This window comes from Pagrus pagrus (assembly GCF_965226575.1).
Source record: "Pagrus pagrus genome assembly, chromosome: 6".
Taxonomy (NCBI): Eukaryota; Metazoa; Chordata; class Actinopteri; order Spariformes; family Sparidae; genus Pagrus; species Pagrus pagrus.
Window position 1 is genome coordinate 22609358 of NC_140190.1, and position 15992 is coordinate 22625349.

Sequence of the window (15992 nt, forward strand, 5' to 3'; positions counted from 1 at the left end):
TAGCTAATTTGTCCTGCAAGGCACAGATGGGAAAATCAGAGGCCTTACTTCAGTCTGCTAATTATGAGCAATCTCAATAAAGATACATTGCTCTAAGCAACAATTTAAGACGTTTCATGTTTTGTACAGTTCTTAAATTATATTCCTCAGCTGAACAGGTCTTTGACTCTCACACAGAGTTGTAAGCTGGAGCTTTTTTTAGTTTAAACCGTTTTACTGTAAACTGTTACAATTCGCCCCATAATCACTGTCAGACAGTATTCCCTAAACTCGAACATATGCTGTTATTTTTCCCTTTGTGTTTGATTTAATTTATTTATGTTGATTTACAGTTAGTTGCCAGTAACAGCATCCAGATTCTTGATATGGGAAAAACCCTGAGACTACTGAAGGCAGCCACAGCAGATGCTGGCAGCTACAGCTGTAAAGCCTTCAACATCGCTGGCAGCACAGAAAAGGACTTCTTCCTGGATATACTGGGTGAGTAGAGCAGTTGTGTATGGAAACTCCAAGAATAACAAGGAAAAATCTGTGTGCAGACTTATAAACAAACAGAACTTGAAATATACTCCACAATAATGAAGGTAGCTTTCTCATTTAATCAGTTTCTTGATGAGTCAGCTGATGTACAATGATACACTTGCTTTGTGTCCCAGTTCCACCGACCATTGAAGGATCAGGCTCTCCTCAAGATGTTTCAGCCATTGTCAAACAGGAAATCAGTCTGGAGTGCAAGGTGCAAGGAGTGCCCTTTCCAACAATCAACTGGTACAAGGACAGGAAGTAAGTGCCTTCTGCTATTAGGAGCTGCACATTTTGGCCATGTTCCTGGACCAGAACTTTCTGGATCTACCTAATTAGTACACACAAGATCACAATGTGATTGGTTCTACAAACAGTAGATCTGTATTGGCTTCCTTTGACAGTCATGGGATATTCAAGAATCACAGAAAAGGGAAAGACACCATGTTTTTTTGTAATAATAACTTGACTTTACACAGGAAACAAACCTCTCCTTTTATACTATGTTTGTTGCCATCTTACAAACCATGATCTTTTCCTAACCCTAAACAACTCATTTTTTTGTCTAAACCGGATGGAACTGCAGCTGTTTAACAGCTTAACGCAACGTACAAATTCAATATTAGAGTATTTACTGTCCACATTATGATAAGAATGAACAAACAAATAGAAATAACTGGGTTAAACTTTTGTTTCTAGGCTGGTGTTTCTTGGTGATCCCAACCTGGAGGTGACCAACAGGGGTCAGGTTTTGAGGATAAAAAGTGCCCGTCTTGGGGATAAGGCTCGCTACCAGTGTAATGTCATGAATACAGCTGGCAAACAGTCCAAGGACTTCAACCTCAGTGTGTATGGTGAGTGTGGATTGAGACAGATCCTACTCAATCAGTTCCTATGTATAAAGCCTACTCTGTATGCTGTAAATCTACAGTATATATGCATCTACAGTTGAATTACAATTTTCTGATTTTAGCAATTTTGTTTCATTATTCCAGTACCTCCGTCCATCAAAGGTGGGAACATAACCACAGTGGTCACAGCCCTGCTGGACACAGTGCTAATGCTGGAGTGTGAGGCACGCGGAGTGCCACTTCCCACCATCACCTGGTACCGAAATGGAGAGGCTATCCTTTCCAATCGACAGGCTCAGTACATGGAGCGAGGTCACTACTTGAAGATCCCTCGGGCGCAGGCATCAGACGCAGGCCAGTACACCTGCAAGGTGACCAGTGTGGCTGGGAGCGCTGAGAAGACATATGAACTGGATGTCTACTGTAAGAACCCAATAACTGATGATCTGCACACATTTCTGTTTCACTGTGCTGTCAGTCTGAAACCAAAGCTTTTAGAAACAGGTCTTAACTATGTGATTTAGAAAATCTAAAGCACATTTTGACACTAAATCAGGCTTTCAAATTGTAGGAAGTGAGTAAGTCTCTGAACTTAAGCTCCCATTTTCTCTGCATCTGCAATCTTTTTCATATGTTCTGAGCTCTGAAGCTTATTATTGTATTAATCAGAGCTTTAAGGCATTTGGTTTCACTCACAAAGCTGAGAGACATTTATAGCTGTCAAGAATAATTTCAAACAGCTGTGGATAGTTGGCAAACAATTTAATTTAAAAAAATTCTTGATACTTGAAGAGCAGAAAAATGGATTCAGAGTGGAGGACTTCAAGCGTAAAGCAGTTTTACATGTTGTTGGCTGATGAAAGCAGTGAGCGTGAGATGTAAATAAGATGTCAGTCAAGCAGAAAAGTCCTCGAAGCTTTAAAACCCTTCTTTTGTTCTGTTCCTTGTTAATGCATCCTTCCCCCCAGTGCCTCCTACCATTGCGGGGGGTGATGACGGGCCAACTGAGAGGAAAGTGGTCCTCAGCAAGCCTCTGATCCTGGAGTGTGAGGCCGGGGGACACCCACCTCCCTCCCTCACCTGGCTGAAGGATGGAGTTCCTGTGCGTGATGGTGAAAGTGTCCGTGTTCTGGAGCAGGGGGGTAAAATAGAAATCCTCTCAGCCACGGTGTCAGACTCGGGACGGTATGTCTGCGTGGCTACAAGCATCGCTGGGGAGAAGGAGGTCAAATACGACGTCAGAGTTTTAGGTAAAGCAACAGAAAAATAACATGCACGGCACAAACAGACACTCATGCCACATTTATTTGTCTTTAGACCCAAACTAATCAGACTTGTGGGCTGTATCCATGCATCAAAAAATGCATATCCTACCTTTCTTACATTTTGTAAAATCTAACTTTTCTCAGAGATTGGCTTGCTTATGTGCATGAATATTGTGGTAATATAATCAGCCTTGGCTGCCCTGACTGTTCTTTCCACAACGATTTCTTTGGTGGACCTCAATTCCAGTTGACTCAAACTGCTCTCATTAATGAAAATAAAGATTGATTTATCTCCCTGAATAGCATTTGAACAGCAGCTCAACTTTTATTTCACCTCTGCAAGTTCAAAAAGCAACAGAAGCCAAACATTTGATTCCCAGCCCATGCCAGATGATAACACATCAAAGAAAAGACTTCACAGAAGGTTGTTCCAATAAATGGCCACCCACTCATAAATGTTTTATACAGTAGCTGCTAAGAGCCAGGACATTTGTTTTGGAATTATCTTGCTTCAGGTTACCGAAGCCATATTGTAATGTACAGAGGGATGTGGCTGGAGCTATCACAAACTCAGAAACTATCCTGAAAAGCACTCTCAGTATGACTCTGGGATTCTTTAAGGTAACTGATGTTACTGAAAAATTGATTTGCTTTTACATATCTACTTTTAAGACTTTCACAATGCTTCTTGAACCACATTGTGACATCGCCTGTATTTCAATCTGCATGAGCAAACCTAAACTCTCCACAAGAACAACTCCTGTCATTCTTAGTTTATTCTATCAGTTTGTGACAGCTGGAAAAATACTGTGCCGTTGTCGGCAGGATTCGAACCTGCGCGGGGAGACCCCAATGGATTTCTAGTCCATCGCCTTAACCACTCGGCCACGACAACTCATGTGAAACCTGAGCTGATTTTGTGCGATTGTGCTGACGCTGTTGCTATGTACGCCATGTGTGCATTCCACATGGGAAACAGACACCTGCCAATGTACTGTGGCTCAGCATGTCTGACTGATAAACTCAGAAGAACTCACAGATACCAGATACCAGTTCAATCCTTTTCAGAGCATGAGAACCCATTCCTATTTGCATTCCTTATAACATTTATTCTGATCTTTTCTGATATTGTGAGTATCAGCTGAATAAATTAAAGTAATGGAGTAGCACTTTCAGTGTTTATTCAAGCTATGATGCAATTCATTTTAGTCTTTAATTTACTACATGATGATTTTTCACCCTTGAATTAAAAAGTTTAAATTACAGATAAATATATCGTGGCTGTTCCACAGTCCTGTACATTAAATTTTACTTAAATACTTAACAGAAATTATTTTTTTCAATCGTAGTTCCTCCTTTCATTGATGGAGCTGATGACGTGACAGACAGCACAGTGATAATCAACAGCCCTCTGGAGCTGGAGTGTCAAGCCACTGGAACACCTGCACCTGTCATCACGTAAGATCTCCATCTTATGCACACAGATATAAATATACTTGCCACTTGCATACATGCACATGTTTACTTTAAAAACAATTATTTTCCAGGTGGTATAAAGATGGAAAACCAGTCAGACAGGGTGAGGGATTGCGGGTGGCAGCCAGCGGTCGACGGCTGGTCGTTTCCCGCGCTCAGGTCTCCGACGCGGCTCGTTTTCAGTGTGTGGCCACTAATGAAGCCGGAGACCACGAGCGGGACTTTAATGTGGTGGTTCAAGGTAAAATATAAAAATGCTTTGTCATTTGATTTGCAGGAGATTAATTGTTTTATGACAACAAATGACTATGGTGGATAGTTTTGCATCTACTATAATTGCAATAAATATAATTTATGCTTTAAATGCAAGCCACAGGGATGCTCCCAGTTTGGGTAAATACCACTTTCTGCCTTTTTGTAATTTCCCTTTTTCCAAAAATCATTTGTAAAGTGATTTAAGTAAGTAACTCTTTCCTCTTCAACCCTTTAGTTCCTCCATCCATTCGTACCACCGGGCCTGCTGAGCGGTCAGTGGTTCTCCACAAGTCCATCAGTCTGGAGTGCATCTCCAGTGGCATCCCTCCTCCCAGCGTTACCTGGCTTAAAGATGGTCGACCTGTGGATACAACACAGGGGCACCTTCAGGTTGGTTCCCTTATTGACTGAATATTAATACATTTATTTTGACAACATACCACAACTTCAGCCAAACTCATGCAGACGTATGCTGCCGAATCGCAAAGAGTCACCAAATTTTGCATGAGTCAAAAATTTGATTGGTTATTTGAATCACTGCCGTGCAACACAAAAGAAAAAAACTTCTGTTCTATTTTTCAGCTGCAACCACAAACATTTGCTAAGTGCTGAATATTGAAAGGCAAAGTTTTGTGTCAAGGTTGCTTAGTATTTTATTTTAGCAACAATGTTGGCTTGTAGGGTTATGCTTGAATACAGAAATTAAGCATAGTTCAGGCAAAGCACAGAAGTCATGCTTGTATTAACTGATTGGCATCAGCTGCAAAATGCTTCACTAAATTGGCTAATTCATAGCTGTGTTGGCATGCATCAAATCATATTCATGCAGGTCCACCGTATGTACACTGTATTTCAACTTGTCATTGCTACTCAGCTCCCTTCACCATCCCAACCTCCTCCTACTGTAGTATTTCATAGTGTTGATTGAACTGAGATTTAATGTTCGTGTGTGTTTAATAAGGGGCATTAGCGAAATCCTTTTTGGTGTTTGGATTCATTGAGAGCTCCTTCAAACAGCACAGTCTTTGTCCGCTAAATCTAAATGTTTAACCAGTGGCTATAAAAGGTCAATTCCTTCCTCTGACTGAAGTAGAAATATGCTTTTTTCAAAGATGAACTTGTGACACAGCAAAAATCTTTCTCTGACTAATTCTTCTGGCATATGGAGTGTACTTTAATGCTCACATTTTAATGAAAACAGTTACCAGTCTAAATTGTCCGTGTCCTGTGTTTGCTTGTGCTTGTGTCTCTCACAGCTGGAGCCTGCAGGCAGAACATTGAAGGTCAAAGAGGCACGACTAGAGGATTCAGGGAGATACACCTGTCTGGCCACCAATGCAGCTGGAGAAGCCCAACAGCACATACGGCTCAGTGTCCATGGTAACTTTAAGATACACGCAGCACTCTCTCTGTATGTCTCAGTCACTCGTCTCACTCATTGCCTGGTTTGTATCATATATACTTACGTTCTGTGTCAGGGGACTAGGTGGAGACAGACGACTATCACCTGATAAACTGTTGCTCTTGTGTGTAATACTTTGTGTGTCCCTCAGAGCCTCCCAGTATCCCCCACTCTGGAGAGATCATCAACCAGACCATCCTGTCAGGCTTTCCCACTGAGCTCGAGTGCAAGGCCACAGGCAGTCCATTACCTGGTAAGATGGCTCACAAACATCTTCCTCCGTCCTGCTGTGCTCACTCAGAGGCTCAAGGGCGTAGTTCATTCTGACTGCTGAGTTGAAATTGGCTGCACTGCTGCTTTCCTTATCTTTCACCATTAATGGAACAGCAGAAAATTGATCTCAGATGACTCCCTGCAGGCAGTTTCACTCTCCCCCAACTGCCTTATTTTCCAGTGTACAAGTTCAGTGCAGATAAGCCGTCACATTCCGATGTAATTGAACACTCTGGTTTTTTTTCTTGGGACGTTTCTGCATTTCACAGCAGGTGTTTAATTCCAATAATCTGATATCTTTGAATGTTACATGGGAAATATTGTTTGAGAAATCAATTTTAAGGTCTATTGACCTCAGTAAAAACATAGAGATGTTTGTGAGCTTCTATGCTTTGTCTCTCTTAAGATTACTCAACAATTAAAACCAAAATAAATAAATAAACATAAATAATTAAATGGTAAAATAAGTCCAAATGCGTATCTCTGGTCTGCAAGTCTTACAAACCTTTCAGATCTTTAAGGTCAACTGCTTGGCGCAGTGTCCCGGTGCTTATACTGAAGATGCGAGCACCTAAAATGATGTCAATTGCAAAGGCTCTGCAAGTCGTTGTAGGATTTCAGACTTCACTGCACTCCTCATTTCAACGAAGAAGCGATCACAGTAGTAGTTACTGGATATTACAACTCAAGTTTTATGAGCACATGCTCACTATTGGTTTTGCATACTAATTTTTTTGATAATAATAATAATTTCATGGCTTTTTTCTTTATTATTACCTGTGCGTTTCAGCTATCACTTGGTACAAAGATGGCCGACCACTGACAAGTGCAGCTGGGGTAACTATGCTGAAGCGCGGCCAGGTGTTGGAAATTGAACGGGCTCAGCTGCCTGATGCTGGCATATACAGATGTGTCGCTGTCAACCTGGCCGGAGTTGCTGAGGTTTCCCACAGTCTGCAGGTGTTCGGTTAGTGACTTTGTATATGACGTACATTAAACAGAGATTTGATTAGACATGAAAACAACAGACAATAGTTCTTGAGCATTTTCAGTTTTTTTATTCTTACAGTGCCTCCGGTCATCTCCAGCCGAGGTGGTACAGTAACAGTTGTGGTGAATGAACCAGCCAGGCTGGAGTGTGAGGCCACCGGGGTTCCTCTACCGAGCCTCACATGGCTCAAAGATGGCAGCCCTGTGGCAAGTGTATCACACGGCATACAGGTACCTATTAATCAGTTTAAAATGAACCAATTCATGCTTCTTTTAACTTGAAATGAAAAGTGCTATATAAATAAATAAAGTTTAAGTTTAAGTTTATCGGTTTATGTCTCTCTCTCAGGTGTTGTCTGGTGGCAGAGTGCTGTCTCTGAACAGTGCACTGGTTAGTGATACAGGCAGGTACACCTGTGTGGCTGTCAACGCCGGAGGAGAACAACAAAGAGAGTACGACCTGAGGGTTTATGGTGAGTAAATCACTATATATAAGTAATTGTTTCATACCTGTTGTATATACATATATACTGTATACATGCGGTGATTCTGTACATATACAACCTATATACATACAGCTACATTGCGTTTAGAAAGCGACATTGTAAAATAGTTGTATTGTTAATGTTGTCGTTTTTTATAGATGTTTCGTTGCACTAAGGCACATCCACTGAAATATGAGATCATATGATAATTATGAGTCTATTAAATAATACATAAAATCTTAAATAGCAGGTTTTAACTGAAGTAAATAATAAAAAAATCTAATTGATTTGTTGTTTTATTAATTTTTCACGCAAAAATACATAAAACCCTCTGGTTTCAATCTTACAAATGTGACGATTTTCACCTTTTCTTTGTCTTGTATGATAGTAAACTGGATATGTTTGTGTTTTGGACTGTCAGACAGACAATTAAGAAAAACTATTTAGTATTTCATTCTCAGTTTACGGATAATTCTCTGACACTGTTTTTCTGGCAATTTACTGAAAATCCAATTATCAATTAATTGAAAAAATGAATGTCAAACAAATCAAAAAAGAATATAAATTGCAGCCCGACTCTCTTTTGCTTGCTGTTTGATCTCAGATTAAACCTTTTATCAGCCAACAATGACATAATAAATTCTGCAGTACATTACAAATAAGTCGGACCTTGGTGTTTTTTTGGGATGCCCTTGAAATGCGAATGATTTTTTTAGTATTAAAGTTGTAAAACATTAGCTTTATTAGGCAGGTGTTTGTAAGGCACTGTGAACATTACTTGTGTTCAGGCCTTCCCCTCAGGACAAAGTCTTCCTGTTTACTTTGATGTCTTTGTAATGTCTTTCAAGAGAGCACCAGATCCGGCATGAAACATGAACATGACGTACTGAAACAATATTCGAAAAAGGCCTTGAGCAAAACATGTGCATGCAGAGGAAGTATGACTCGACTAAGTTTAGCCTTTCAATAAACCTTGTCAGTTTCCTACACAGACCTGAGCTTGATGGCAACTCAGTTGTTATACAAGTGTAATCAAAGCTAATGACACAGAGACAAGTAGTTTACATGTAGGGGATTGTAAAGGCTGGGTTTGCGTGTGTCTGTCCCTGTATGTCTGTTTGAACATATGTATGCAGAATACAAACATCTACATGACATGCGTTTCCTTTGAGAGATCAAAAAGTGCTTGTCCAGAGAAATAAAGGCAGATTTGTTGTGGTAATTGCTACCATTCTGCAGCAGCTTCCTGTGTCTGGCCAAATACTGAGCTGAAGGCCTGTTTCTGGGCTTACCCAGAGACTTGTGCACTTTCCAGTAATCATAATGCAGGGGAAACTGGTCAGCATGAATTTGTACCAGAAAAGTCAGATTCACTGGAAAAGGGAGACTGTCTCTTAAAAAACTTAATAAATATAAGCAGTTAGAAGAGAGACATTGTCATACATTAGGCAGAGACAGACAGACATTTCCTGAGTTGTTACGCCAAAGTTGTTAAGTTTGCTCAGAGGTGTGTGTTTTGGTGTTTGCTCCACCTCAAAATTATGTCCAGCTTTCATTCAAATTATATGAACTCTAATAATCTATCCATCTACAGTTGTGATCACCTAAATAGTCAGGAGGGAACAAAGACAATCATAGGGGATTTCTTTTGCTCACGTGTCATTATGCATATGCATGTGTGCGTGGTAGCAATTTCCATGAAGATAAAGTTTCAGGATCTTTTTGGAAATGAAGGTACTCTGTTAAAACCCCAAACAAAATGTTAAACTGGTGCTGTCATAGCCCAAGATAGAATTAGTACTTAAAGAGCACCAGATGCCCGATTTAACAGAGCATGTGCATCCCAGGAAGCAATTATTCTGTTTGGTGATGAGGTAATATGAAGAGTGTTCTGCATTTAGAATGACTTAACAGGATAACGTTTCACGGTCTAGTACCTCATTTAGTGTCTTACTTTGTATCGATTCACTTTTCAGTGGAGATGTCTGATTAAACAATCTGTAAGCCTATTTTCATTATCAATTAACCTGCTTTTTATTTTTACAATTAATCATTTAGCCAATCAACATTTTGAAAAATGCTCATCACAATTTTCCATAGCTCAAAAATTCTAATTTCTTCTTTTGTCTAATCAACAGTCCAAAACCCCAAGACTCTTCATTTCCTATCATAAAAGCAGCACATCCTCACATTCAAGAAGCTGAAACCAGCAAATGTTTCACAGTTTTGTGCTTTAAAGATGACTGAATAGTTGGCATTTTCTTTTAATCCACCGATCGATTAATTGACTAATCGTTGCAGCTCTAATAATCTGTAGCTTGCCTTCATGTCTGCTACAGTGCCACCTAACATCAAAGGTGAGGAGGTGAATGCCACAGTGATGCTCAGCCGTCCAGTGGAGCTGCACTGCCAGAGCGATGCTATCCCTCCACCGACCCTCTCCTGGCGCAAAGATGGCCGCCCACTCTTCAGGAAGCCTGGTCTGACAGTCTCAGTTGACGGGAGTGTGCTCAAGGTACAGCCAGAGCTAGAAATCGTAAAACTGACAGAGTTTAAGGTTTAAAGTATCAGTGTGTTTGTTAACATTTCTCATGATTTGTCTTTGAATCTGAATGTTAGATCGATAGTGCCCAGGTGCAGGATTCAGGCAGGTATTCCTGTGAAGCCACCAATGTTGCCGGCAAAACAGAGAAGAACTATAATCTCAATGTCTGGGGTGAGTTTATTTTAATTTTGTGGCTCTATTTGTTTGTTATTCTGTTCATAGAGTGAGTTTGTGTTTTCTAAACGGATTTGATTTTGTAAAGTAAAACATTAAAACAACTTGTTTATTCAGTCTGTTACAAAAGACTGACTGACTGCCTTAATTACCTGTTTATAAACAGAGCCAGTGTTTTATGACAGCAGCAATGGTTGGGCATTGTGGTTTAATATATGTCAGAGTGATGTACATTTTGCTATAAACATTTTCTGGGAACTTATTTACATTTTTATTCTCCTCTCATATTTTCACAAACACAGATGTCACATGTTAAGCTTTGGTTTTAACCCCTGTGAAATGCACCGAATGTACCTTGAATGAGATGTGTGCGCCTCCTCTTGGTGTTCTGTCATTATTACAGTTTCTCCCAGTATCCGCGGGTCAGAGGAGGTGTCTCCCCTGACTGTGATTGAAGGAAGTCTCATCACTCTGGTGTGTGAGTCTAGTGGCATACCGCCCCCCGGTCTCATGTGGAGGAAGGATGGTAAGTGTTTTTGTGTTTGTAACAGGCAGAGTTACACAAAGCTGCAACAGGAGCAAAAGAAATATGCTAAATTGGTTGAAATGATGCACTGAATACAATGTGGGTGACATGTTTAAACACCATAACTAATCTGTGGTTTGTGTGTCCCAGGTTCTGAGCTCAAGTCAGACCAGCGACTCAGGGTTCTATCAGGAGGTCGCCAGCTGCAGATCTCCAGCGCTGAGAGGACGGATACAGCCTCCTACACCTGCACAGCCTCCAGCGCAGCTGGCACCACCTCCAAAGAGTACAGCCTGCAGGTTTATGGTATGTATCTAGTAACCACAGTCTTTCCTGTTATCAATTTTCCTTTTGTCAGAGAAACAAAGTTATGTATTTTACATATCAGGAGGGAACAGTGTGTGATCTGACATCACCGTACTGGTGTTGTGTGTCAAAGATCGTAAAAGAGGAAGAAATAGTCAAAGGAAAGTGTGAAAGTGTATTTATTGTATTTTGGTCCAGGGCTTAGACTGAGTGCATGGCGAAAAAAAATAAATCAGTAGAAGTATAAAATTTACAATCCCATGTTTTTATCAAGTTTAAATAATATAAAACATTATGAGGATCCTTGATCCATCAGATCCAGGATCCTTGATCCTCTACATTTACACTGACAGTTTGAAAAATGTATGCCTATGTAGCAAATTGTTAAAAGCCATACTGTTGGCGAGCATGTGCACCAACTGACTTGCTTTTCTCACTTCAGTCCGCCCTTCCATCAGACGCAGCGAGGGCGACAGCGATGACAGTGCTGTGACAAAAGGAGGTGATGTGACCCTGCAGTGTGCAGCAGAGGGCGTGCCACGACCAGCAGTCACATGGCTGAAAGATGGGCGGCCCATCACAGGCCAGCATGGTGCCAAGGTTCTGAACGAGGGGAGGCTGTTGCAGATTAAAGACGCTAAGGTGTCAGACACGGGACGCTACACCTGCATCGCTGTTAATGTGGCAGGACAGGCTGACAGCAAGCATGACATCAGTGTACATGGTATGAATTCTCAAATGTTCCTTCTTTTTTTTTTTCATTAATCTTTTTTGTTGTAACCTTCAGCTTGGAGAGTCTCAAGGTCTTAAGTTTTCTTTCTGTCCCATTCGCTCTCTTTTCAGTTCCACCTAGTATAATAGGTCAAGTGGAAGTGCCAGAAAATGTGAGTGTTGTGGTGAAGAACCCAGTGGCTCTGAGCTGCGAGGCTTCAGGCATCCCTCTTCCTGCTATCACCTGGCTGAAGGACGGTCGTCCAATCAAAGCTTCCAGCTCAGTACGCGTCCTCTCGGGTGAGTTCCTGTTTGACCTTTTGATAAATCCAAGTTGCAAAACTCACAATATATGCAATATTTCTAACTCTAACTTTTTTAAGCTTCTTCAAAAGATCTTCAAAGGTCAATAAAAAAATGTTCTTGGTTTAGTGTCCCACAAGAAACAGACTGAAGGAAAGCAAGCCTCCAAGAATATGAGCGATAGTCTACATTTTCTAAGGAGGAACTGGAACTATTTTGTTTCCTAGCTGGGTTTCAAAAGCCAAGCAGTTGCAATACATCACCAGTAATTCAGTGTAATAGGATCAGTGCAACTGGGGCCAAACTCAACAGACAGAGGTTTGTGGAAGAAGACAAACGGGAGCAATTGCTTTGAATTGTGTTTTTAAACATTTAACAAGATGTATTAGGTGCTTTCAAATGAAACCGTGGCCCCTGGAGTTAAGCATACTACATAGAGCACTTATGCAGAAACTAAAAGTACCACACTCCGCCAAGTTGACTCATTTGGTTTTTAACTTCTCTACATTTTGAACATAAGCTCAGGATAATGGGGGATTATTTACCAATTGAATGTAATTGTTTAAAAAGTTGACCAACTCTGACCAACAAAAACAAAGAGCTTGTAATGGTGGTCAGATCGGGAGACTCTTATTGAGGTGTGTCAGGTTATTTGAGTTCACTGCAGAATTCATATTGTGTCATCGTTTGTCATTCGTTTTCTCAGGAGATTATTATGAACCCTGTTAAGACAAAGTTGTTTTTAAAGACAGATGCCATCAATCTTGAATCCAGTTGAAGTGGTTCGTAAATGTTTTAACAGCCGTGAGCCTCAAGAGTCTAAATTCTTCATGTTAATTGATCCCAGTTTTCAAAGAGGGGTGATTTACCTTCAACAGGCTCAAAATGTTGTTAACACATCCTTGGGATGTTTCCCTTTTGTGAAAAAAACAGCAAGTTGATGCTGACATAGCCTTTGAAAACATTCCATGATGACAATAGATAAATGATTATAATTGGCCAATTTAATCTCCAGGTGGCCGGAGCCTGCGTCTGATGCCTGCTGCAGTAGAAGATGCTGGGAGGTACACCTGTATTGTGTCTAACAGCGCCGGAGAGGAAAGAAAAAACTTTAACCTTGACATCCTTGGTAAAGATATCAGAAACATCTTGTATTTTAATATTAATATGTCTTGATCAACTTCCCTATAATGATTAAAATACTATTTAATGATTTGGGAGACAGTGAGAACCGTGTTATTGATTTTCAGTCTAATTCAACAGTTCCACCAAGCATTGTGGATGAGGGAACTGTTGTGGAAACTAAAGTCCAAGAGAAACACAACATTACTCTCACCTGTGAGGCGTCAGGTAACGACATCATGTATTACATCTCTGCATTGATATCAAAATGATATCAGGGTGTCTGCCAGGCTTTAAAATGTCTTTAAATTGTATAAATATTAGGCCTTAAAAGTCATTAAAAAGTCTCGAATTCAAATTTGTGAGGTCTAAATTGCCACAGATATTTTATCTAATTTAATATATCCATCTTTTTATTTGTTTTCATCAACATGAGTCAAGTTCTTCAAGCCCACATTTCTGATATTTCTTTAAACCTACCACTTAATCTAATACTGTCTTTTTACTGTCTTATACTTTATATCTGTTGGCAAAATGTAGATTAACCTAACTCACTCTGATAACCATATTCCTACATAAAACCTACCTGTGCATGGGACCACATATTGTATATACTGCATACCTGTGTATTTAACAGCAATGCTTGAACAGGAATACATTTTTGATGAAAATACATCTAACATTTGTTTCAAAATTGTCTTGAAAAGGTCTCAAAAAGCATTACATTTGATTGTCTGATACCTGTAGACACCCTGCACTTGCTCTCTAATAAAAATTGTCTTCATCAAAATGAAATTAAAGGCATAGTAATCTCTGTATATTACCACTTTGTAAATCTCACCTCATAATTTCCCAGGTAACCCTGTACCAGAAATTAAATGGCTGAAGGATGGACAGCTGTTGGTGCCTGACAGACGCCACCAAGTTCTGTCTCACGGCCGTTTCCTCCAGATCTCTGGGGCTCAGGTTGCAGACACTGGCCGGTACAGCTGCCTGGCATCTAACAGTGCAGGGGATCGCAGCCGACACTTCAACCTCAACGTCCTAGGTATTAACATGACCTTTTATAATCCACTGAATATTTCTTTCTGGAAGTAATCAAAGGATTTGAGATGAATTTACTCTCTGCTTCCTTCCTGTTTTTTCCAGTTTCTCCCACCATTGCTGGTTCAGGTCCTGACGGTTCTGCAGAGGAGGTGACAGTGACTCTGAGCAGCCCCACCTCTCTGTTATGTGAGGTCCAATCGTACCCTCCTGCTCTCATCACCTGGCTCAAGGATGGCAATCCATTTGAGTCCAGTCGCAACGTCCGAGTCCTTCCAGGTTTGAGATGCACATAACATCAGAGTCAAGCTGAATAGAATACGATATGTACATCTGTAGCCATTCAACACTCGTGCTTTCACAGGTGGGCGGACACTTCAGATTCTCAATGCTAAAGAAGAGGATGCTGGGAGATATACCTGTGTGGCCACTAATGAGGCTGGAGAGACACTGAAGCACTATGAAGTCAAGGTTTTTGGTGAGATGGCTGCATCTTTTTAAACATGCTTACATATACAGGTAATGTTAACAAACAATATGTAAATTCCTGAGAAACTCTATACCTATTTCAGCGCTCGAAACTAATGGTGTCCCCTTGTCCTGGGGATGACAGAAAATGTGTTTGGGATGAACAGAGATCTTCCATGGGACGTGAGCAGGAGAAGAATATAATAGGAGATGTAGTCAGCTGTTAACTAGCAGCAGGTGGGCAGCAGAGTCCTGCAGTCTGTTTGGCTAATGGAGTTAACAACTAACAAAGCCTACAGCTGAGCTAAACACACAGATGGACTGAGCATTTCTCTTCAGACGAACGTGAAGCATTAAACAGTGAACTGCAATTTAACGTGACAACTCTACAAGTTTACTTCTTCTTTGAGTTTGACTTCTTCTTTGTTAATAACTACATTTTCTCTATTATTCCCGTTCCTCTTAAGTGATGAATTAGAAGAAAGTCTTTTGTTGCAGATTCTCCGATCAGTTAGTACTGATATTAATTCCCTTCTCTCTTCATTATACCTGTTGGTGATATGTATGTCAACAAGTGTGTATCCTGGTTATGATCAGGTTTTTAGGGTCATGTTTTGTGCATGTGAACAGTTTATCCCAGTTTTGAGAAACCTGAATAGACTACTCATATATCCAGGGTACTGTGGCATGTGAACATCTTATCCAGGTTTCTGAACCATCTCATAGTGGCTGAGATGGTGAGATATCAAGACACCCTACATGTTTAAAAATACGGGATAATAATGCACTCAGTGTAATCTAAAACATGTGTCCTGACTCCAGTTCCCCCTCAGATCAATAAGAATGATATCCCAGGGGAGGGATTGGCCCCCAAAGAGGTCAAGATAAAGGTCAACAGCACATTGACCCTGGAGTGTGCAGCTCAGGCCTTTCCTACCCCGGCACTGGAGTGGTACAAGGACGGACAGGTAGAAATCTGATTGGATTGCATGGGAGATTATGGCAGAACCTGTTAAAGCTGCCCTGATTCTCCACTCTCATGTATTCTTTCCTCCGCAGATCTTGCGGGCAGATGACCACGTGTCCATAACAGCCAACGGTCGTATTGTTCAGATCAAGCATGCTCAGGTGTCAGACACGGGCCGCTATACCTGTGTAGCCACTAATATAGCTGGAGAGGATGAGAAGGACTTTGATGTAAATATACAAGGTGAACTGGGTTGACTGATGTTGATGTGTTAACTGAGAGTATTTGTGCATTTCCTGGGCTCAAA

General features: G+C 40.7%; 1 protein-coding gene across 1 annotated transcript in view; it reads left to right on the plus strand.

Annotated features, from left to right (window-relative positions):
* hmcn1 (hemicentin 1) overlaps positions 1–15992 on the plus strand; it is a 92712-nt gene that overhangs the window by 52082 nt on the left and 24638 nt on the right. The window contains exons 28-53 of the mRNA XM_084356045.1: positions 333–480; positions 657–783; positions 1222–1376; positions 1518–1796; positions 2342–2623; positions 3988–4096; positions 4186–4355; positions 4605–4759; positions 5626–5749; positions 5923–6024; positions 6835–7011; positions 7114–7265; positions 7384–7507; positions 9859–10034; positions 10139–10235; positions 10642–10764; positions 10915–11070; positions 11513–11794; positions 11914–12081; positions 13100–13213; positions 13348–13434; positions 14063–14254; positions 14356–14529; positions 14615–14728; positions 15541–15686; positions 15778–15928. Of these exons, the coding sequence (XP_084212171.1) occupies positions 333–480; positions 657–783; positions 1222–1376; positions 1518–1796; positions 2342–2623; positions 3988–4096; positions 4186–4355; positions 4605–4759; positions 5626–5749; positions 5923–6024; positions 6835–7011; positions 7114–7265; positions 7384–7507; positions 9859–10034; positions 10139–10235; positions 10642–10764; positions 10915–11070; positions 11513–11794; positions 11914–12081; positions 13100–13213; positions 13348–13434; positions 14063–14254; positions 14356–14529; positions 14615–14728; positions 15541–15686; positions 15778–15928 (4084 nt within the window). The remainder of the gene's footprint in view (positions 1–332; positions 481–656; positions 784–1221; positions 1377–1517; positions 1797–2341; positions 2624–3987; positions 4097–4185; positions 4356–4604; positions 4760–5625; positions 5750–5922; positions 6025–6834; positions 7012–7113; positions 7266–7383; positions 7508–9858; positions 10035–10138; positions 10236–10641; positions 10765–10914; positions 11071–11512; positions 11795–11913; positions 12082–13099; positions 13214–13347; positions 13435–14062; positions 14255–14355; positions 14530–14614; positions 14729–15540; positions 15687–15777; positions 15929–15992) is intronic.